The sequence below is a fragment of the Lemur catta genome, chromosome 17 (assembly GCF_020740605.2).
Source record: "Lemur catta isolate mLemCat1 chromosome 17, mLemCat1.pri, whole genome shotgun sequence".
NCBI lineage: Eukaryota > Metazoa > Chordata > Mammalia > Primates > Lemuridae > Lemur > Lemur catta.
Genome location: NC_059144.1, coordinates 46,085,838 through 46,108,688, shown reverse-complemented (window position 1 = coordinate 46,108,688; position 22,851 = coordinate 46,085,838). Strand labels below are relative to the sequence as shown.

The 22,851-nt window shown below is 51.1% G+C and overlaps 1 protein-coding gene across 1 annotated transcript; it reads right to left on the bottom strand.

Moving 5' to 3' along the window:
• Positions 1-386: 386 nt before the first annotated feature.
• On the bottom strand, positions 387-9,923 carry TFAP2C (transcription factor AP-2 gamma). Its single transcript, XM_045528878.1, has 7 exons — positions 9,612-9,923; positions 7,531-8,016; positions 7,368-7,419; positions 5,923-6,139; positions 5,214-5,332; positions 2,885-3,029; positions 387-1,927 (listed from the first exon to the last, which is right to left on the bottom strand). The coding sequence occupies exons 1-7, from the start codon at positions 9,657-9,659 to the stop codon at positions 1,642-1,644; spliced, it is 1,353 nt and encodes a 450-aa protein (XP_045384834.1). The 5' UTR covers positions 9,660-9,923; the 3' UTR covers positions 387-1,641.
• Between the last annotated feature and the right edge of the window lie 12,928 nt (positions 9,924-22,851).

Here is a 22,851-nt window from a genome sequence, read left to right as displayed (position 1 = left end):
TGATTGAACGCCAAGTCCTCCTAAAGAGTATCTGCCCGTGGGATACCTACAAACATTTCATTAATGTGATGTACTGAGTGCAACATAGCAATGTACCTGTTCTCAATAGGATCCTTCCATGAGACGCTGCTCCCCAAATGTGGGCCCCTTTCAATGTCGATAAACCGTCCCTTGCACATTTCCCAACACCCCTGGGGTGGAGAGGATGACACCACGTGCAGCTGAGGTACACTGAGGATAGTGAAAGGACCTGAGGCAGCTGAACAGTCTTGCCAGGGAGACAAAATGAAGCTTTCCAGCTGCTGCTCAGTCTACTAACTAAGCTACCGTCAAGCCATGAATTAGCTCTGCACCATTCAAAAAATCAAGTTATAACCAGACTTTCACAGATTCTATCGAGAATACTTTTATTATACAGGTATCATACACACAGTTACTTGGGGAACATTGACAGGCTCATGGAGTTCAATGCCAAGTCTCCATTTCGCCCACACACACTGCACTGCACACTCATCTTAGGGTTCACCCCCACAGGAACAAGACACAAAAGTTATTGCTTTCTGAACAGAGAGCTTCAATTAAATAGAATCTTCCAAGCCGAGAACAGAGCGCAGCATCCTCTTAATACCCTGTGTACATATGAATAAAACCTTAAGACATGTTATAGATTACCCCATCACCGTTAAAAGTTAATATTAAAATCGAATCCCATTTCTCAAAAAAGTTGGAAGAAGTACACCAGTATTTACAGACCCCCATTAAATTATGCATAAATAAAATCTGTACACGCAACGCACTGTTTCTCAAATACAGAGCCTCCACGGGGACTTGGGGATGACAGGCAGCAAACACAATGCTTCTTGCCTACCCTTTTCAAGTTTACTCAAAAAATCTGAAATAAATATGCAAATAAAGCTTCAATACCTTAAAGAATCATGTCATTTTAAAGAGTCCTATTTAAAGAGTTAACTTTCAAAGTTTAAAAAAAAAAAAAAATCAGCAGGCTTTGTTTCTGCAAGTTTGCTAAAACCCGAAGGCCCCCTTTGAACGACATGGGTGTCAAGGGTGTCAAGCGTGTCAAATATGACCTATCAGCTCGTGGCTAAGCAGACAGAACCTTTGCCTCCTACTGGAGGATTTGATCTCTGAAGAATCTAGAGAGAGAAATACTTTTTCTTTAGGCAAATTATTTAGTGGACTCAAAAACCAACTGTTACCTTAACACTGAACAAAAAAAGTTATTTTTGATCCGGATCACATCAATTTGACATTTTGATGACTAAGTGTGTGGTTAGCCCAGGGAATTTATTTAAAAGGTTCTAGAACTTATAGCACCACTTTCAGAGAAAGGAAGAACGGGGTTCAAAAAAGCAAATAAAAGTTTAATGAGTAAAGAGCCAGTACTCGTCACCTTCTGGTATTGTCCAAAGGTAGAGATACCTCGGAGCTAGAGAAACACTAAGGAATCCAGGAGGACGTGCCAACGTCATCACCGCAGATCCGAAAATCAAGGGAGGCCTTTTGACGGATAGCGGCAAGGTGGGTAACACGCTGCCCCCAGGCCGACGGGGCTCCCAGTCTGTGAGAAGGATTCGCAGGCCTGGTCCCTTCCCGACTCTCTGGCCCTTTGTTCACCCTGTTTTATTTCCTGTGCTTCTCCATCTTCTCCAGGGTTTTGTTAGAATCCGCTGGGCTCTGATCTCCGGGGTTCATGTAGGATTTGTCTATGGCTATCAGGGCTTCTTTGATGTAGTTCTGCACGGCAGACACCGCGGCACAGATGGCCTGGCTGCCAAAGCCGTGGGTAATCAGGCTGAAATGCGACAAGCAGTTCTGTATGTTCGTCTCCAAGACGGGGGCGGGCCTGTGGTTCCCGTTGGGTGTTCGGTCTTGAGTGAGAAGGTCTGTGAATTCTTTACACACTTGCCTGCGAAGACAGTCAGTTGACCCCGTGAGCTCTAACACAGCTTTTTACAGAACAAATTACCCTGAGGACGGCACCTGGGAGGCAATCAGAACTGTTTGCCTGAACCGCAGAGGGAGAGTTTTAACTAATACTAATAGCCAACTGCTGCACTTAGCACCTACTATTTGCCAGGCCCAGAGTTGAGTTAAACTCTTTTCTGAACTATCTTATTTAATCCTCATTGCAATTAGAAAAGATAATAGGATTAACCCCAGTCAACTGGCCAATGTCACCAGGGCTGGTAAAAGTGGCGGGGTCGGGATTCCAACCCTTGAGGTTAAGGGGCACTTTGGTTCGGTCCACAGAGGTTCCAATAAACAAATTCCGTCAGGAACCCGGAGATTCACACCCCCCAGCCCAAAGTCACTCTCCACACAGGCTGGTTCATTGCACTCTCTCTTGCCCCATTTCCTGACTTGAGTAGTTCTGCTTCATTTACCATGATTTTAAAATCAACTTATTGTTGGTTTCTATGAGAAGTTCCACAGCTGCATTAAGTAGCTTAATTTGCCCACATGTCTGCTGCCCATCCACCCTGATCTATATATTTAAAAAACAATAGTCTTGCTATCAGGAGGTAGAAGGCACACAATCTCTTTACTGGATGTGACAAAACAAATCAGTTTCCAACACGTTTTTGTAAGATATGCAAATATAATGATGAAAGGGTAGCTCAACTGTTTTGAGCTGAATAACTAAACAGCTTAAAAACACTCATTACTGAGCAATACACTTTTTTTTGCTTATCTCAATCATACAAAAAAGTTAATGCATTTGACTTTGCAAAGAACCGTCCTTGCCACTTTCTTTTGCTACATCCTAATTAATTTCATGAATACTTTTTTGAGCCATAGGTACTGCACGAGATCTTCAACTGTCGGGCCTGGAGCACTAACTCATCAAAGTCGGGATACTCACTGGGCTGCCAGCAGCATGTTCTTCCTAGTCGCCATCTCATTTCGTCCTCCAAGATGAGGTCTGGTTAAATATTCCGCCACTGGTTTACTAGGAAATTCGGCTTCACAGACGTATGCAAAGTCCCGAGCCAAATGAACAGCCTCACCTAGAATTATCAGCAACAGCAACAGGTTTTAGGATGGCTGTGGTTACTGCAAACTCCTTTTCCTCCTTCTCTAGCCTTGTTACCAGTCACTTTGCTTTCTAAAATGTAATCATATATACGGAACAAACAATTCCCTGGTCGGGAGTACTTTGGGCAGGTACCCCAGGAATATTCAGGGTGAAGATCATATAACATGAGCAATAAATACCCCCAAACCTGGACAGTCAGCCATATGCATGGGTTCTCCATCTGTGGATCCAACCAACCACCAATTGAAATATTCAGGGGAAAAAAAACGATGGTTGTGTCTGTACCAAACATGTACAGAATTTTTCTAATCATTATTCTCCAAACAATACAACTATTTACATCATATTAGTTATAATAAGTAACATACAGATGATTTAAAGTATACAGGAGGATTGTGTATGTTATATGCAAATATTATACCATTTTAAATATGGGACTTGAGCATTCTCAGATTTTGGTATCTATGGGGGGGGGTCCTAGAACCACTTCCCTGTGGATACGGTGGGGGGGTAGGGGGGTGCCGTACTTGAAATTGTAACCAGTCCCCTGCCCAACAAACTGATAATCAGACATACCCATGCTTTCTCTTAATAAATAATAGTATTATTGGGGAAAACAGGAAAATTTAAGGCAGATGAGCATGTCTGACAAAAGCAAACTGGTCACTCCTCTACAGAAAGGAGATAGATAAAGTCTTCGATACCTTACTTTCTTTTTAAACTAGGGTGTCCTACCTCTTACTGAGGGAGGCAGATCTCTAGAATGTTTCTTTAAAAAATGGAAGGGAGCAGTGTTTCCTATTGGAAATAAACGTTAAGAGCTCCAGCTACCAACATGGAATACCACCCCCCTTCTCCAAGTTATCAGGGGAGCGGAGGGAGAAAACCAAGGGAATCATCGCCCACCAGAAAGGTGCCCTTCCCTGGATCCAGGGTGCAAGACCGGAGAGCCTTTCAAAAACCGGGATGGTGGACGGGCTCCTGGATTTACAGAATCGGCATCAGAGAGCCATTGTCCTGGCACACACTTTCCTATTCAACCACCCCTGCCTGGCTAGCAAGAAAGCCTCGCAGAGCCACATTCATGCTCCATGCACGCAGAACCCACCATTCTCCATGCAGGACAGCTGTTCTCAGACAGGCAGCTCCTTTCTCCTTGCCCTGACCTCCACAGGCACTCGTAAAAAGGTAGAGCAGGGACTCTGCCAAGTCCTTTTTGCACCAATCACGCCATGAGACCAGGGAACGAAAATCTTGAAAAGATGCATTGCTACCTACCAGGAGCCCACTTTTCATTGGCTTCCCCAACGCCCAGCAAAAGCCCAGCACCCTGTTGAGGATGTAGGCTGCTGAGAGGTTGGTGGAGGCTTTGGCTAAGCCTCTCAGTGGTTCAACTTTTTTCTGTGAGCAGTAACAATGTGCTTGTTTTGTTTTATTCAAATTACTTTTTTCCCAGCCCCCTTTAAAGGTTGTATCGCATTCTTGGCTACTTTCCAGGTTGGGGGGAGGGTACCCCATTCAAGAAACTGCAATGCCGGGTCCTATCTTTGGACTCAAGCACAGGCCAGGGGTTCCGCTACTTTTTTCTTTTGAGGAAAGGACAGGAAGGAGGGAATCGTGATTTGGGCCAGTCCCACTGTATATAAGGGCTTCTCTTTACTAACCACAATCCCAATAATCTGCAACTACAAAAAACAGAAATGGTACTTCTGCCCACCAGTAAGTACCTAGCTCTTTCCATCGAACCAACTGATCAGCTGCATCTTTCAAAATTGGTTCTTTTAACAGGAAATGTCTCAACATCCCTTTAATGTAATTTTTTAGGTTAGGAAAATGAATTTCTTTTGTTTTATTTTATTCTATTTTCTTATGATTTTTATGTTTCCTCTCATTTTTCAGCTGAACAATTTCTTTTTGACATTGATTTTCTAGGGAATCCAGAACAGGATACTTGAGCAGACAGATACTTAAATGTTTACTTATTTGATAAAATTATTGTGATTCATTGCAATGAACTTATGACAATTCAAATTGCTTTCATCTCTCTACTTGTGACCAAATCTTTAAGAGTTGGTTTCCAGCTTTTCTATATGAAAGTACTAAAGACACAGCACAAATTAAAAACACCACAAAACAAAAGCAAAACCCCACTGACCTTCTACTAAAGATGTCAGGAGAGTCACGTGAGCGGCTTTCCGTCTCCCGGCTGGAAGATTCAACCCAATCTTGTCCAACTTCTCCCGCAAGGACCGGCCTCCATTTTTAGATTTGGCTCTGAGTAAACAAAATTGACTCTAACTTACTCTCAAGAAACCACACTTTAAAAATTCTAAATTCCTAAAGTGCTGCTGTCAAAGCTGAAATCTGTCAAAGATTATGTGAACCCTAATCCAAAGTGATATGGCATGTGCTCATTCAATTAATCCCAATAAAACTCAAAATCAAAAATCTTTTTTTTTTTTTTAGCATCACCAACTTTTTTTTTTTTTTTTTTTGCCTTTAAATCACAAAGCATTTGAAGTGGTTTTGGAGCAGACAAATATTCACTTGTAAAACTGCAGCAGCCCTGAAGAAACTCTCTGGGGGAACAAAATCCATGGTGCGTCCCATCCCTCGATACAGATGCTACCACTTCATACATAGAATCAAATTCTAACCAAATGATAATTTGTTAGCACTGTTTTAGCACTTCCTTCTTCATTTGGCACGTTCTAAAGAGAAGAAATGTACTAAAATCTCTCTTGGAGATGATTAGAATTCAGTGTTAGGTATAAAAGTTACATAAATGTTAAAAATACCTCTCAGCCCTTTTATACATTCACCTTCAACTGCCCAACCACCATGCCCAGAACGTGCCCAAGTACCTTCTGAGAACACCTCCCAGTAATGAGGCATTTAAGCATTCAGGAGGGGACAATCGCCTCTGTACTTCAGCCACTGTCACTTTATATTTAGATGTGGAGCTGAGCAGGGACAATCTTCCAGGGACTGAGCAGAAGATCTCGCTAGGATTTATCACGGCTCCCACCAGCTCCTTCTGACAAGGGAGGCTCAGAGGGTTCTTGGTCATCGAAATAGGACCTGTGAGTGAATGGAGGTCAGAGCCGGGAGTCACGGAAGCCACATCTGAGCAAGAGACCTTTTCAAAACCACTAACCAAAGCTGAAAGAGATCTTTAGACAAATAATGTTGCATGCTGGACTATAAATTGCAAGCAGACTTTTTTTTAAAGCCATATTCTCTTCCAAGATAAATCGAATCTGAAATTCACAAGTTAACACCTTGGGAAGTTAATTAGTCAAGATCCCCAGCTTGGAGGGCTTTTCATTTCCCAACCTCTGCTGAAACTATTTAATTATAATTGAACACATTTTCAGAAGACTGCTTCAATACTAAATAAATGGTGAGTTTTTCTCACTCAAGGAATAACCAAAATCACAGGACACATTCAGATCCTTTGCCAAAACCCTTCAGTGTAACTGGATCACAGTAAATTTAAAAATACAAAGTAATCCACTCTGTTAAAAGTTTACTGGAAAACTTAGTTTATTTTCCAAGTTTTTCTTCAAAATCTTTTTCCCCCAATCTATTTAAGCAATTCAATTTCAAGTAACAGACCATAATTACCTTTTTAGGTCCACCACATTTCACCAAAAAAAAAAAAAATACAAAAAACAGACTAGTGATCCTGTCAGTATGTAACTTAATTTCATGAGCCACTCTCCCACCAAGTAATCCAATTTTCCAAATCCCCTCCCCTCCTTAACCCTGCAAAATCCAACCTGACAGATCACTCCAGCTCTATTCCGTTTAGCGCTGAATTCAATAGGCCAAACTGTTTCAAAACTTTTCTTGCAAGTCAGAATTAAAGACCCTTTCCATAACCGTGTTTGAAATAAAAAATACAATCGCCAACACATTGAACTAGTAAAATTGTCACAGAACCAATCACTCAACTAAGGTATGTGCTTGTGGTTTTTCCAAATTAACTCGCTCTGAAGGCTTTCTCTAACATTATAAAACATTCTCGGGCATTCAAGGAGTAACATTTCCCGAGAACTAGGCAGTAACAAATCCGGGGATAAAGAGACAGCTGCTAAGAGTTCTACCTGAGTGTCCTTTTTCATTTAGGTTGGAAAAGAAGTTCCCTCCTCTCAGTCCTAAAACCTAGCTTACCTGAGTCCCCACCAGCTCCCCCCCCCATCACAAATGATGGCCACCAAATACTCCCACCTCGCCGGTGAGTTACAAACATAACAAGTCCAGGTTGCGTGTGGCCAGAGGAAAGACAGACTCGCTCACTATTTACCTTTGCGAATGACAGTCTGATCATGCAGCAGCAAGTGCTGGTCGTCGACATTCTGGGGAGAGATGACAAAATTTCCTGTAAGTACGGCGAGCCTGGAGGGGCAGGGGGTGGGGTGGAAGGCCTTAGCGCAAACAGGTCCGCGCGGGAGCCCGGCGCCGCTCACCTGCACCTCCTCCATCGGGTGCGCCATGTCGTGCAGCCCCAGGTTCTCGGCCAGGCCCGCGGCGTCCAGGGCGTGCGCGTGGGGCAGCAGCAGGTCGGAGCGGCGGTAGGCATCCCTGCGGGCGCTCACCGCTCCCGCCTCCAGCCCGGAGAGGTGCGGGAGCAGGCCGGCCGGGCGCCCGTGGTGCGAGGGCAGGCCGGCTCCCTCCTGGCTCTGGCGGCCGGGCCAGGCCTGCTGCTGGCTGCCGGCGGGCGCGGGCTGATGCAGGGGGTTGATGGCCGCGGCGTACGCCTCCCCCAGGTGCGAGTAGGGGTCGGCCGACTGCGAGTAAGCCAGCTGCTGGTAGGGAGGTGGAAAGTAGGGTGGCGGCTGGTATTCGGCGACACCGGTATGCGAGAGCGGCGGCGCGGGGCTGTAGAGGTGCTGCCCGGCCGAGGAGAGGTGAGGGATCCGCGGGTTCCCATTGCTGCTCGCGTCGTGGCGATCCTGGGGGAGGAAAACGGGAGACCCCGCTAGTACGAAACCCCGCTACCGCGAACTGGCCGGCGTCGCCCGGCTGCGCGGCGCGCCCCAGGGGGCCCGCCCTGCCCCACCCGCGATGCCTGCGCCCGGGTCGGAGGGCGCCGGGGGCGATGCGCCCCGGGGATTTCGTTGTAAACCTCCAGTCGGCGGAGGAAGGGGAGGCTGGAGAAAGACCTGGGGGAACGAGTCCGCAAAGCCCGGCGGCGAAGGTCTGTGCGCTCCGACGCCCGAGGCGCTCAGAGGCCCCAAGTCCGAATCCCAGGGTTTGGGCCAGAAGCCGGAGCCGGAGCCGGAGCCCGGGCCCCAGTCCGAGGAGCAGGGCGGCCCGCGGCGGCCCCGGAGCACAGCGCGCCGGCTCTGCAGCCCGCACATGCTGGCGCCGCGCGGCAAGAGGAGCTGGAGGAGCGGCCGGCGCGGATAAAGCGCTCAGCGCGGGAAGTGCGCAGCTCCTCCGCCCCAGGGACCCTCCCGTCCACGCCCTCGGGACAAAGACCTCGGGGCGGGTGGCGCTCCCGGGCAGTGCCTGCCACCCTGCGCCGCCCGAGGGGCTTGAGCAGGAAAGCCAGGCGGCCCGGCCTTGCCCTCCGGGCTAGCCGCGGCGGGCCCAGAGGAGGCAAGAGGCGAGGCCGCCCCGCACGGCCACGGCCCGTGTCCCGACACATCGGGGCGCAGAGGGAGGATGCCGGGCCCCGAAAGTTGGGCAACCTCGCCTATCCGACTTAATCTCTAAAGGCTGAGTATCCATCGGCCCCGGGGGGTCACAGGGGTGGCCGGGAACCGGGAGACACGGGGCACTGTCGCCGCCTAGCGGAAGTGCCTGGGCCTGCAAGCGGGGGCAGCCCCTCGAGGTCCCCGAGGCGCCGCGAGCTCCCGCGTCTCCGCGGCCCCGGCTCCCCTCTCCCCTCTCCTCTCCCAGCGCCCAGGAGCTCGCCTCCCGCCGCCTGCGTCTTCTTCCTCTTCCCGCTCGCCGCCTCCCTCCCTCCCACTCTCCGAAACTCTAGCTCAACCTGTCCGACAGGCTGGAGCACTCACGAACGCTTACGGCCCCGTCTGGCCCCGGCCCCCCCAACACTCCCAGCCCCCACTTCTCTTGATAGCCAAACTTCAGTTGTTTTCGTGCTTCCCCGTGGAGGTAGCGGGGCAGGTGACAAGACCGCCTTGGAGGAGTCTCCGCTAAGGTGTCGCCGGCAGGTAGCCTCATTTGACCCCTTTGGACGGAGACTTCGTGCGTAAAAGCCAAGTCTAAGGGTTGCAGACCGGGCACTCTTCCGAGAAAACGGGAAGGAGGGCTGTTTGCTTCTTATGAAACCAACTGGTAAGCTTTGTCAGTGGGATCTGCCATTATCTCGCCCGGCCTTGTTCCCGAGGGCTGGATATTTAGGAAAAGGCCCGATACAGGAAGGGGGCCCCGAGAAATGGACTAAGTGGTGTCCGGAGTGGACCCCGTCCCACCGACAGGCCAGGGCTCCTGCAGCCTCGTCCCTGGCCTCGGCCCAGTGGCCCCAGCCTCCCGGACTGTCCTCGGCGGGGCGGGGCTGCGTCCCTGAACCCCGGCTCACCTCGCAGTCCTCTTCATACTTGACATTATCGGTTATTTTCCACAACATGGCGTCCGGCGTCCCCCAAAACAGTCGCCAGTTAAATCCAGGCTCCCCCCACCCCCCGATCGGTAAATCCAAAATCGGGGTCACGGTGACCAGGCGTCTGCCGCCGCCCCCGCCTCGCGCGGGCCTTGCTGTCCGGGTCACTGGACGCGCATCGGCGTCTCTGCGAGCGTAGATGCTACCGCCGCGGGTGTAGAGGCCGCTGCCTGAGATCGGGAAAGCCGCGCCCGAACAGTGTGTCCCGGCGATAGCCGGGAGACCCGAGTGCTTAATGAGAAGGAAATTATCATAACTCCTCCCCGGGGGCCCGCGCGAAGCCCAGGCGCCGGGCGGGGCCGCCCCCAGCCAGTCCCAGCCTAGCTCCGCCCCCGCCCGGCCTGGCGCCGCGCCCAGCCCCACGCTGCGAGGGGCGAGAAGGGGAGTCAGTGGGCGGTACCTCGGTGACAGCCGCGGACCTGCAAAGCCCGGGTACCCCGACGAGCCTGCCTTCTGTCACCCTCACCTTGCACACACCTGAGACAGGCAGAGCTGAGGACTGGGATCCAAATACCGAAGGGCCTCTCTCCTTTGCCTAAAGAGCCTTCGCCGTATTTTCCAAAAGATGGAAGTCACCTGGAGTTAAGAAACTCCGCACTGGGGGGTGGGGGGAGGGTGTCTCAACACCGGGGGGCGGTCCCCTTATCTGCCGACAACACGTCCCACCCCACCTGCCCCACGGAGACTTAAGGTTTGGACTGGGATCATGCAGCGGGAGCCCAAATCCGCCCGAAAACCCCCCTTCTTCCCTCTGCGGCATAGCGCGGTCCCGGCCCCCGGGGAGGGAGGGCAGGAGGAAAGGCCTACGGAGTTGGCCCCAAGCGCCGCAGAGGCAGCAGACCGTTCTCCTGGCCCAGAAGTCGAGGACCTCGGCGTCTGGCCGCTGTCGCCCGAAGCTGCATCTCCAGCGGCTGGCTGCGGCCGGGGGGCACCCGCGCGCCCTGGCCCAGCCCCGCTGCCCTGCCCTGCCCTGCGGAGCGCCGGCTCGGCAGCTGCCTCCGGCGGGCCGGTCACTAGGAAGCCACAACTCACCCTGGGAAAGAAGTGCTGGGCAGAATAAGCCCGGAGCGCCACGGGCAAGGTGGGGGTGCGGAGGAGCAGTAAGTGGGGGTGAGGGGCGCAGAGAGGCTGGGGTTGGAGATGTGAGCACGCCGGTTCCACAGGTGGAGGCAGGAAACGAAACCTCCTTCCACATAAACGCTGCCTCCTTGCGCCCCGTACGTACTTGCCACTCAAACTTGAAAGCAGAGTGCAATGCTAATTTTTAAAATTTAAACAAACGAAATCCATTGGCCCAATTATTTTACAGTAATTGGCTTTTTCATTGCAAGCGGAAAGTCGCTAATTCTCCAGGGCGAATTTTGTTGGGACGTCCCCACCGGCTCCCCGGGCTGGATTTAAAAATTATGAGGGCATTGGAGAAGGGGAACTGTTTCGATTTGATTCCGAATCCGATTTTGCAATAATCAATACCTATTGGTACAGCGCCCCCGACCTGGAGTGGACTTGAGCCCCCATCCACAGAAATGGCAGCGTCCACCGCCTCCCTGTTCCTCCTCGGGTTTGTTTCAACTTTAGCATTTATTTACACCCAGATGGGCCTAAAATAAATAAGAACTAAAATAAAAATAGTCGTCCCCCTTAGCCTTACAGAGCAGCCAAATCCGAGGTGATTTTCCGACCAGACGTGAGAACAAAACCTGGAAGTTGAAACCACCGGGACTTTTCGGATCAAGCCTGTCTGCGGGGCTTTGCACTAAGAAGTACGGAGGACAGTGCATTTAAAAGACACTCACGACCCTGACTCCTCGCTTTCAAAACACAGGGCTCTAGGGTAAATTAAACAAATAACTGCGGAAGCAGCGCTCCTGGCGTAGCGGGTGCGGAAGGGGGAACACCTGCGCGGCGCAGGAGTCGGCCCCGCCGGCCGCAGGCGCTGCTGCGCGCAGGACGGGGCACAGGGGTCCCAGGCTCTCGCGAGAGGGAGGCTGCGGCGCCTCCTTCGGGCGCCCCGGGCTCGCGGGTGACGCTGGGCTCCCCGAGGCCGGGCCTTCTAACCTTGGGTTTTATTCCAAGACCCAGTCCGGGCTGCAACTTGAGCAAGTCGTCGTGTCTGCGCCGGCGACTTTGCGCCGGCAGGCTGGGGCCAGGAAGGTGCGCACCCCTCACCTCAGGCCCTGCCGTCCTTCCCGCCGCGGCGCTCACCGGGCCCGCCCAGAGGAGCGCAGAGGCCTCCCCGCCGGGGAGCGTCTGCCAGAGGCGAAGGGAGCCGGTGGGCACGAGGGGTCCGCGCGTCGCCGCCTGGGGAGCCCCCAGGGGCCCAGAGGCTTCGGATCGGCCTGGCAAAGGCCATTCATTCCCGGGGCAGCGCCCTGGACCCCCGCGCGGCTCTCTCTGCAGGGGACACGCCTTCGAACTGGAGCGCAGCCTCCGCGCCCTGCTCGGGAAGGGCGGCTGGAACAGATCCTCACTTTCCTCCGCACGGAGACCCTGCCCGAACACACACACCATCGGCTTCAGGGCCGGAACCCCGGCACGCGAGAGCCCTTTTCGGGGTGCCGGAAACCTGGGCCCTTCCTTGAGCTCAACTTCTCAGCAGAGAGCAGGAACCGATGGCTCCGGCGCCCAGGACAGACCTGCCTCCAATGCCCGCCCCCCACCCCCCTGAGGACGCAGGGCCGCGTGGCTGCGCCCCGAGGCGGCCAGCGCCCCGGAAAGGGTGCCCCCTGGGGACCCCCGGCGGCCTCGCAGCCACCTAGCTGCCAGGATCGCTCGGGCGGGCCTCGCCCCACGCCTGGCGGAATCAGGATTATGGGGGTGGAAGGTTGCCGGGGCTCCCTCTGCCGCCCCCTAGGAAGCCTGCGTCCTCAAAGCCCTGGACCCAAACCCTCAGCCCGCGAGGGGGTCTCGGCCCAAAACACAGACAGGAGGTGACCAGGCGTCTGCAAGGACAGCAGCGCCCGGAGAGTGCTGCCACCTCCGAAGAGGCGCGGGTCGGAGGCTCTGGAAACCCGGCTCCTGACCCCGGGCCGGAGCTGCGGCCCCCACCTCCACCCCCAGGCCTAAGAAGGCCGCCAGGCTGGTCGAGCTGGGTTGGGGCTGACCTGCGACCTCTCTTCCCGCCCCAGGAAGGGGCGCCCGAGCAAAAGCTGCAGGCCCTCGAGCGCTTTCGCAGACGCTGAGCCACGCGCGGGACGTGTGTCCCGCCCCTCGGGACGAGAGCTGGGGAAGGGACCTCGCTAAGTAGCTGACCCGCCGGGATCGAGCAGAGGGACACGCCGAGCCTACAACAAATTCGGGAGGAGGGCGCCCATTTACGCGCCCCACCCCTCCCGTCGTGGCACGGCACCCACTGGACAGACATTCGGTGTCCAAAAGCACCCAGAACTAAATCCAGTAAGGTGCACGCCCTGGGGCACCACAGGCATCAATCCACAGCCACTCCAAAGTAATAATAAAGGTAATAGTAAATAGCAGATGGTTTTCAATAGCGCGCGCAGCCGCTGCACACTCGTAGGTGCCTCCGGACTCGGTCCGCCCAACTCCATTCACTGCTCGCTTCCGCGCGCCCCGCCAGGCCGCGTGCTTGAAGCGGCGTCTCAGCCTTCAGCTTTTCCTTTTCACAAATGCGCAAAGCGAGGTGCGGAGCTGAACGGGCCCAGGCTCCCGAGGAGGGCCGGACCCATCTCTGTCCCGAGTCTAGTCGGGGCGCTCATTTGCACGGGGCTCGCCAAACGGAAACTTCGCCGTCATGGTCTCTAACTTGACAACCGTCTGCCCCATTTCACAGCAGGCAAAGGTGAATTTTCTGTTGTCCAACTACCCGAAAGCCACAAAGTTGCCTAGTATTCAAGGCCACCCTCCTAGCGCTTCTTGGGGACCCGTTAGAGACTTGCCTGGCTCTCGCCTGCCGTGCTCCGAGGGATCGCCGCCCGCCTGAGACCACGCGGGCTTGGTGACAGGAAGGTAGACGTCTGCGGAGTGCCTGTCGCCTCTCCGCTAACAGACCTGGGCCCAACCGAGCCCAACCTAACCGCTCCGAGCTCAGACCGGAGGACTAAGGCGGGACCCCCATGTCCCCGGAGGCTTTCTTGGCTCAGTGTCCCAGGTCACCATACACCTTCAGGCTAGCTACGCCCGGGGGCTTTAACTCACTTATCTTGGTCTCAGTCAGGTAAGGAGGAGGCCCACTGTGGCCAGGCGTTGCGCGGACTCGCCTTCCTGCGCCAGTCCTGGGCGAGAGAGGCAGTCGGGGCAGCGCCCAGGACCCCGCTTGCCCCCCTCACAGGCGCCCGTCTCAGTCTCACCTCGCGGCACCTTCGCCCTTTGCAGACAGTCCGCCCGCACGCCCGTCCTCCCTCCTTGCGCGTCGCTGGAGTCGCATCTGCCCTCCACCCAAACACCTCTCTTCTCACCCTTAGGAACTGGAAATTCATGGTGCCAGCTCTTCAGCCTTTGAGTTGGGGGGTTTTAATAGTAGGAGCAATGCAGAAAAGAGCTCCCCAAGGGCCGAGTCGCGTGCTGTAAACACTTGCTTCCAGCGTTTATTTAATTAACGGAAGGGGAGGGGTGGGGGGGAAGATTCGTTGCCAAAAAGAGCTGTCGCGATTGGAAGACCTGAAAGGTCCTCATTCCTCCTCCCCGGCCCTCCTGCCCTCCTCCCCTTGGAAACTATAAACTCTCCATTTCAAAGGATCTGCCTTAGTATTTTAAATGATCTTTACATATGCATATGACAAGCAGTTCCTAGGACGCCTTCCATCAGAAGTTATTTTAACTATAGCTTACATCCTACTGGCAGAGGACGTTTTTTACTTATTTAGTCTCCAAAATCAGAACTATTAACATTTCCGTGAATTCTCAGGCCTCATGTCACATCGCAGGGTTCCATGTCCAGCCAAAATCGAACCAGGGGCAGTGAATTCTCTGGGGGAGAAGAAAAGGGGGTGGGTTGGGGGGGGTCTTCCTCAAGAGCCAGAAAGATCTGTTTGCACCTTGGTTATCATGGCATTTACCTTAAGGGAAGAGGCAAAGTACATGGGTTAAAAAAAAAACAAAAAAAAAAACAAAACACCAAAACCCACACAAGTAAGAGCCCAGTAAAATACAGTCTTCTTAAAGAAGACTGTAAACTGAAATAAATGCTGATCGTTGACTGTCCCATAAGTTTAAACATCATGGGACCCACTGCAATCACCTAGGCCAGTCAAGAGGAGAAATTAGGCTTGTACAGAAGCTTCATTATCTGGGTCCTTGCTGGTTTTCACACAAGACCTGCCCAGGCAACCCCAACAGCTTCCTGCCCAGAGAGGTGAATTGAAAATTTATCCAAGATTCCTCTACATATGCCTTAGAAAAAAAGAAAAAAGTGGCAGGAAAACTGAAGGTTTCAACCCGCCTGCTGGTAACCACTCCCAGAATTTCTCTGTGCCCCAGTAGCCTTCAAAGGCACAGTTTTTTAAATGTACAAAGAGAATTTTACCATAGAGCCATCCATAGAAAGGAACACAAATTTTTACACTGCACAAAACAAAGTGTGTTTTAAGCACAGCTACAATTTCAAGGAAAGGAGTTTAAACATTCACTCTTAGCCACCAAAAAGGCAGAATACAAAAATGCAGGGAAAATTAGTCTTAGTTGGAGGTGTAACTAGGCTTTTGAGCATTAGTATTATTCTATTCTAAGAGCAACACATACCATACCGTACGACCCTGCTACTGAAGAGTAGCCAAAGGACACAGCCCAGCACATTACACCCAGGCAGTAGGAAGGGGCTGGGGGAGGGGAGGTGTGGAGAGAAAGCCCAGTTTTTACTTCCTTATGGTTGGGGTTTGTTTTTGTTTTTTTCTTGGGGTGGAGGTTGCAGTTAGTATGTCTTCTTATAATTATTTTTCAAAATGAACACACTAATCACTGTGAACATCCTGATTTTGTTTCAATTTTTAATACAGAAAGGAAGATTTTTGTTTTGTTGTTACATGTGTCTGGTCTTCTTTGTTGTTGCTGCTGTGATTGCATCTCCTTTTATAATTTAGAAAAACCAAAAAGGTGCAGTAACCACTGTTAATGCCTTCAAAAACCGGAGCACCCTATACTGTCACAACACATCATGATATAAACCTGGCACTGGGACAAGATTCCAACCTCCCCAGGGTCCCTTTACTCTAGACAAAGTCCACTGGCAGGGTCTGCAGGGAAGCTGGAGCACGACGCTTTGGGAGAGCCCTCAGCTCCCTGGCGGCTGCGCTTCCTTTCCCCTTTGTGCACTGTTTTAGGTCCCACAAGCCAGGCTGCAGCATCTTCCTCACGTGGCACACAAACGTTGGCTTCGCTGGACTTGGTGCCAAGCTCCTGAGTCCTGCATGTAGGAACTCATTTCTGTGGGGCTCCGGGCCCAACAACAACAACATGAGAAAGGCCAAAATGTCACCATGGCAACCCAGGGATCCAGAGGGGAACCCTAGTCAGCAAAAATCAACACCAAATTAGAACCAGAAGCTAAAAGAAAGGAAAAATATTCTTTAGATCCACTCTATAATATAAACTAAGTATCACTCTCCAAACCCGTTTTAATACCAGGCACACCAACTGAAAACTTTTAGAGAAGACTAATATATATATATATATACACACACACACATATATATATATATACATACACACACACACAAGGTATGTGTGTGTGTGTGTGTGTGTGTGTGTGTGTGTGTATTTTTCCCCTCATCTGAACAAATCTTTAACCTTCAAATCCAAGAACTGGAAATGTCTTAAGCCAACACATCCTTTTTCTTTTTTTTCCTTTTCTTCTTTTTTTTTTTTGAGACAGAGTCTCATTCTATTGCCCTGAGTAGAGTGCCTTGGCATCAGCCTAGCTCACAGCAACCTCAAACTCCTGGGTTCAAGCGATCCTCCTGCCTCAGCCTCCCGAGTAGCTGGGACTACAGTTGCGTGCCACGACACCCACCTAATTTTCCTATTTTTAGTAGAGATGTGGTCTCACTCTTGCTCAGGCTGGTCCCAAACTCCTGAGCTCAAGTGATCCTCCTACCTCAGCCTCTAGAGTGCTAGGATTACACGTGAGAGCCACCCCGCCCAGCCTCAACACATCCTTTTCATAAGAAGCTTAGATATGCTCAAAGAAAACTCCTAACACTGCCATACCCTGATTATCCTATGAGACAATAGTGCATTTTTATTTTGGTGAAAGATGTCCTACTGCTGCATAAGTAGAACTGTTACAATCACGTCCAATTTCATTTATTTGCCAGTTGGGAAGTTGTTATTCATTAGAATCCTGGACTTAGCATAAAGCAGTGGTTCTCAAAGTGAGGTCCCAGACCAGGAGCATCAGCATCACACGAGAACTTGTGAGAACTCCCAATTCGCAGGCCCCACTCCAGACCCCAGTGACTCAGAAGCTCTGTGGGTGGAGCCAGGAGCCCAGCGACCTGTCTTTGACCAGCCCTCCGGGGGCTTCTGGTACATGCTAAAGTTTGAGATCTACTGGCAAATATGATTCCTATGAAAACAAATGTGAAATTATTTCTTCTCTTATTCACATGTGAGACTCTGAAACTGCACAGTGAATCAAAGCTGCATGCTCCAAAACCGAAGCTGCATCCATTAAGGGATTCCTTTATCTCTCGCTGTGATCCACGTTGTGTGAACTCTTTCTGTATTGAAAGGATGTTCTTTAATCTTATCAGAGATTGGCTTTTTCAACACAATTTACCCTACTCAAAACCACCAATTTAGACCTTGATTTTGTTTTGTTTTAAAGAAAGTTTTTCATTCATGTACACAATGTGTTTTAAAAATTCTATAATTCGTATGGATTTGGGGGAAAGAAGAGGAGATACGGAAGTTTATCTTATTAGCTTAAACATGACTTTTTAAAATAGAATTAGATTGATTCTTTCTATGCCTCCTTTCTCATTCCTCCCATCTCCCTCCTCCATCCAAAGGATTACATTATAAATCCAATTTCAAACTTTACTGTGGAAAACACTAATGTCCCAAAAGAGATGATGACCAGAAACCCAGCCTCATCTCATCCAAAATAGCAAGTCACCTGATTCTTCTTCCGGACTGCCCCCCTCACTCAACGATGGGGCCTCTGCTAGACTGTCAAGAGATAGGAAACCTGCTCTCTTGCAACTTCTAGTCTAGGAGGGGATGTCCTCATTCATTCATTCAACAGTTTTTTGAAGGCCTGCTATTGTGGGTGCTGGGCATTCAGAACATTAACAAAACTGACAAAATCCCCAAACTCATGGAGCTTATGTGGGCCTGGCGGAGGTGAACATTAAGAAAATTGGTACAATGGAGGAAGGAAGGGAGGGAGGGGGAGGGAAGAAATGCTGAAAGGACAGAGGCTGCCCCAGAGGCCAGGGCGCCGCGTGTCTGTGCAAGTCCATAACGGCCTGGAAAGGGGCTGACCTGGCCTCGGGGTCTGGGCAGGCTGGGCTGAAGAGCAGACTTGGGAACTGAGGCAGACAGAAGGAGACCCTAGGAAAAAGCCAAGGGGCAGGGGAGGGTGCAGCAGGTCCCGGGCGTTGGGGCCCAGGTCCCAGGGAGCTTATCTCCTGAGAAGAGCGCCATGGTCCTCAGGAAATGGGAGTCGAGATGTCCTCATTCTCTCAACACCCATTGTTCCCATTAGCTACAGAGTATCTGGCCCAGAGGAGAAAGTTGAGAAAAGAAAATCCTGCTCCATTATTTGATAATGTCACCAGGTAGTGGATATCCTCATTCACCCAGCAGGCAGTGTGCCGGTGCTTCACCGGTGCCAGGGGACAGTGGCAAAGGAGAGGTCAAGTCCTTGCCCTCAAGAAGCACAGGGTGTCGGGGAGACCACCAAGAAACACCCAGGACATATGACTGACGTCAGGGAGTGCGGGGAAGAAGGGCCGGGGGGCTGGGAAACGACAGGGAGAGGGGTGTTGCAAAGCAGTGGGCGGGTAAGGAGGTGGTCTTTAGTGGAGACTTGCATGATGAGGTTGTTCAAAATACAAGCACAAACAGAAATAAATCAAACAGGAGAGTCCTCAATTTCCTCACCCTCCCATTCAGAGATAGACACTATTACACAGAAGTACAGGATGTCCCAAAAGTTGCCATACATAGGGAAAATGGGAAATTGTAGCTAATGTGCCTTTACAAAATATTCATTACACAGTTTTACAGAAGTTTTCCTTTGTATGGAGACTTTTGGGACGCCCGGTGTAATTCTCCACTTTTTCTATTCATAATCTGTACTATTTATCATATAGACAATATAATAAATGTTACTCAAAACCTATAATATTAAACTTACTGACATTTTAATAACAATGGTGGAATTATCATGTACTTTATCTTCTGCAATTTGCTTTTTTGCACTTAGCTATAGAGTGGAAACATCTTTGCCTGCTAATGCACATAGATTCATTTCTTTTCTTTTCTTCTTGGTTTCCTTCTTCCTTCCTTTTTTTTTTTTTTTTTTTTCTTTTTGCTGGTTTTAAGTTTACGAATGTTGGTAACAGCCGCCCCATTAGCGATTTCTTCCGCACTGACTTGGCTTTTCCACATGCAGAATGGCCAGCGTGTGCTGCTGCTCACGGCGTGTCCCTTACTATTCTCAGTCCCTTGCATGTATTCTTTCATTTAATCCTCACGAGCCCTCTGAGGTAGGAACTATTACTACTTCCATGCTGCATTTGAGGGAACCCAGGAACAGAAATGGGTGAACACTGCTAGTCATACACCCTAACAAGCTGAGTCAAGTTCTCTTTTAAAATAACCCATGGCGCAAACACACATGCTGTTCGGGGCCTGGGTTGGCCAGGATAAGGCTCTGGAGACTGTCTGGGGCCTGCAGAAATGGGGACGCGCTTTTTCCAGGAGAGATGCCTGAAGCGGGTCAGAGCCTAGGGTAGCACAGTCTACAGTCTCTGAAAAGGCCCCATTCTCACTCCCAACAGCAGTGGAGAACAAGCGCCCACCTCAGTGTGGGCCAGAGACCAGCTTTACCAGTCCTTCATTTTTGCCAACGAGATAGCTCTCCCCAAAAGAAAATGGCACATTTGATTTTCATCTTTTCACATCTTTTCACACATCTTTTCACAGTCATTTCTCTTACTTCTTCTAGTTATGCTACTTGCTCGTTTTTCTGCTGAGTTATGTTTTCTTCAATTTTTTTCCAACTACTTCAATCAATTTTTGTTGATCTTAACACATCTAGTATGGGTGGGGGAGATGCATGGGGGGAACGTATTTATGGTCTAAGGTAGACAGACCTGGTTTTCATTCTTCCCAAGTGGAAATGGAATAGCCAATCACCTTCACAGCACAGACAGGGCAGATGGAAATGTCACCTTTAATCATACACGGAGACCTCTGTACATGTGTCTTTTTTGGGACCTGTTTCCATGATTTTATTCCTATAATTCTGTTCCATTGACTCTGTTCCTATGCCACACTGTTCCGATTACTGTAGCCCTCAGCCTTGTTTCCCTGTCTGCCTCAGCTCCCTGACTCGAGTCTTCCAGAAACGTTTTAGAATCCATGTGTCATATTCTCCCCCACTCCACAATATAGACACAAATCTTGTTTTAGTTTTGTGGGGAGTTGCTCAGAATGTATAAAGACTAGATGTCTTGGCCTGGCATGGTGGCTCATGCCTGTAATCCTAGCACTCTGGGAGACCGAGGTGGGTGGATCGCTCGAGATCAGGAGTTCAAGACCAGCCTGAGCAAGAGCGAGACCCCCGTCTCTACTAAAAAATAGAAAGAAATTATCTGGACAACTAAATATATATATAGAAAAAATTAGCCAGGCATGGTGGCGCATGCCTGTAGTCCCAGCTACTTGGGAGGCTGAGGCAGAAGGATAGCTTGAGCCCAGGAGTTTGAGGTTGCTGTGAGCTAAGCTGATGCCACGGCACTCTAGCCCAGGCAACAGAGTGAGACTCTGTCTCAAAAAAAAATAAAAATAAAAAAAGACTGGATGTCTTTCTACTAATGAGGTTGAGATGAGGTCACTTTTTGGTCTAGAAAGGGCAATAGGTCTAGAGAGGCCAAGCTCTGAGAGCTCTTGGATTAAAGCAGTAGCTCAGCTAGGGTGGTTCCTCCCACTCCCAACATTGAAAAGGTTTGGAGATATTTTTGATAGTCTTTTGTCAAAACTAGGGAGGGCGCTCCTGGCATCTAGTGGGTAGGGGCCTGGGATGCTGCTCAACATTCCACAACGCACAGGACAGCTCCACAATGAAGAATTATGTGGTCCAAAATGTGAACAGTGCTGAGGGGAGACAAAGGCACCAGCCTCTGCACCTCTGAGGAGGCGGTAGTGGCAGGAGAGGTGAGGTGAGGCCTGGCTTCCAGAGGTGGCCAGTGTCCCCGTGAGGACACCCAGCACTGCACAGCACCGACCAGGCTTCCGGGCCCTGCAGCGTGTCCTGCACCTTTCAACAAACTTTTGCAAACTCAACCCACCCCATGGCCCACAACTTTTCCCTAATGATGGGAGTGGGGGTAGGGAGGGTACTCGTCCCCCCTTTTCAAGCACTGGAGGTGATGGAGCAGGTGACACCTGGGAGCTTGGGTGCCAAGTTCCACCAGGAAGGTTTTAAGGCAGACCACAGAGGAGGGCAAGAGGGCTGAGTGGCATTGATGATGAGGGCTGAGGCCCTCCCTGGGCACTGACTGTGTGCCGGGCACAGAGCGTCATGATGTCTGTGCACTGATCTGAATGACAGTCTCCTCACAACCCTGTGAGATGGGAACACAGATCTCACCGATTTCTCCCCCACAGCCCCAGAGCTGAACCTCACATCTTGGATCCAGAGCGTGGCACTAAACAGTGCACTCCGTGGCCTCTTGGATGTGGAAGGCGAGGCTCATCTTGATGCACGGTAAGCATTAGTGAAGGCTTGCTCCCCTGGCACTCACTTGGCAGGGGACGGGCCTGGTGGAGAGGGGAGTGATTTGAATACCCAGCCCTGCAAGGCAGAGACCATGCCTGACCTGGGCACTGTGCACAATCTCATATGAACTCCATGATACCCTGTGAGATGGGTCCTATAAATATTCCCATTTACAGATGAGGAAACTGAGGCTCAGGGAGGTTAGGAGGGAAGTTGGAGGCTTGGTCAATGTCAGAGCCAGCAAGACACCGGATGCAACGAGGGCAGAGGCAGTGGGCTCCACATGCGGCTGTTCAAGGGCGCTGCCCCGGGGTTAGGGCCATCCCTCACCAGAAGTGCCTAACCTTTCTCTGCCTCAGTTTCTACAAACCTAAAATGGAAATGACATTCTCAGCTTCTTGGGATTTGGCGGGGGCAGAAATGAAAAGTAATGTCTGCAAAGTCCTTGGAGACCTTTGAAAGTGGGGGGGCCTTGACCTAACAAGGGCCCAGTCTGGGGTGTGTCCAGGGTCTGCCTGTGCCAGTGGCATGGGCACCCAGGAGGGCCTCGCTAGCCGGTCCCCTCTCGGACCAGGCGTCGGGTCATGTGTGTCACCTTCTCAGATTCGCCTTCCTGGCCCCCCAGGCCCCCCAAGGTCCCTCTGCCCTGATTCCCCATCTCTGCCAGTTGTCTGTCTTGCACTATTCACTCGTTCCACAGATGTTGAGGCTTTGTGCTGGGGAGCTGAGAGTGAACAAAAAAGGCCAAAATCCCCATCTCCAGGGGCTTGCTGTAGGCATCGGGAGACAAATCTGGGCACTTGGCAGAGGATTACATAAGTAACCCAACCTTTACAGAGGTGACGAGGGCCACAGAGACGGACTGGGATGCTACGGGAGGGGAAGAGGGGACCTGGCCCAGCGGGACAGCTCCACAGCAGTCTCCAGGGGCCTGAAGGACACAGGAGGAAGGGGTGGGGGAGGGAACGCAAAGCCCTGGGGCATCATGAGCCAGCTCCGGAGAACTCTAGGGTGGGGGCAGGAGCTCATTCATTCAATCCACAAACATTCATCCTCTTATCTCCCTTGCTCAACAAAGCATTTGGTCCACAGCAAGTGTTTAGTAAATAAGCTGCTTTTCTTAAACTGCATGGGTGTTGGTGAGATTCCTTGTTCATGCCGCAGATACACTCTGAGCACCTACTTGCAGCCAGGTCTGGCTGGGAACGGGGAATAAAGCAACGCAGCCCCCATCCCACAAAGCTCATCATGGCC

Excerpts from the sequence above, each read along its gene's own strand:
- TFAP2C (XM_045528878.1), bottom strand. The coding sequence starts at position 9,659 with ATGTTGTGGAAAATAACCGATAATGTCAAGTATGAAGAGGACTGCGAG. Across the intron at positions 8,017-9,611 it reads AGTATGAAGAGGACTGCGAG|GATCGCCACGACGCGAGCAG; the intron begins GTGAGCCGGGGT and ends TTCCTCCCCCAG. Across the intron at positions 6,140-7,367 it reads TCAGACTGTCATTCGCAAAG|GTCCTATTTCGATGACCAAG; the intron begins GTAAATAGTGAG and ends ATTCACTCACAG.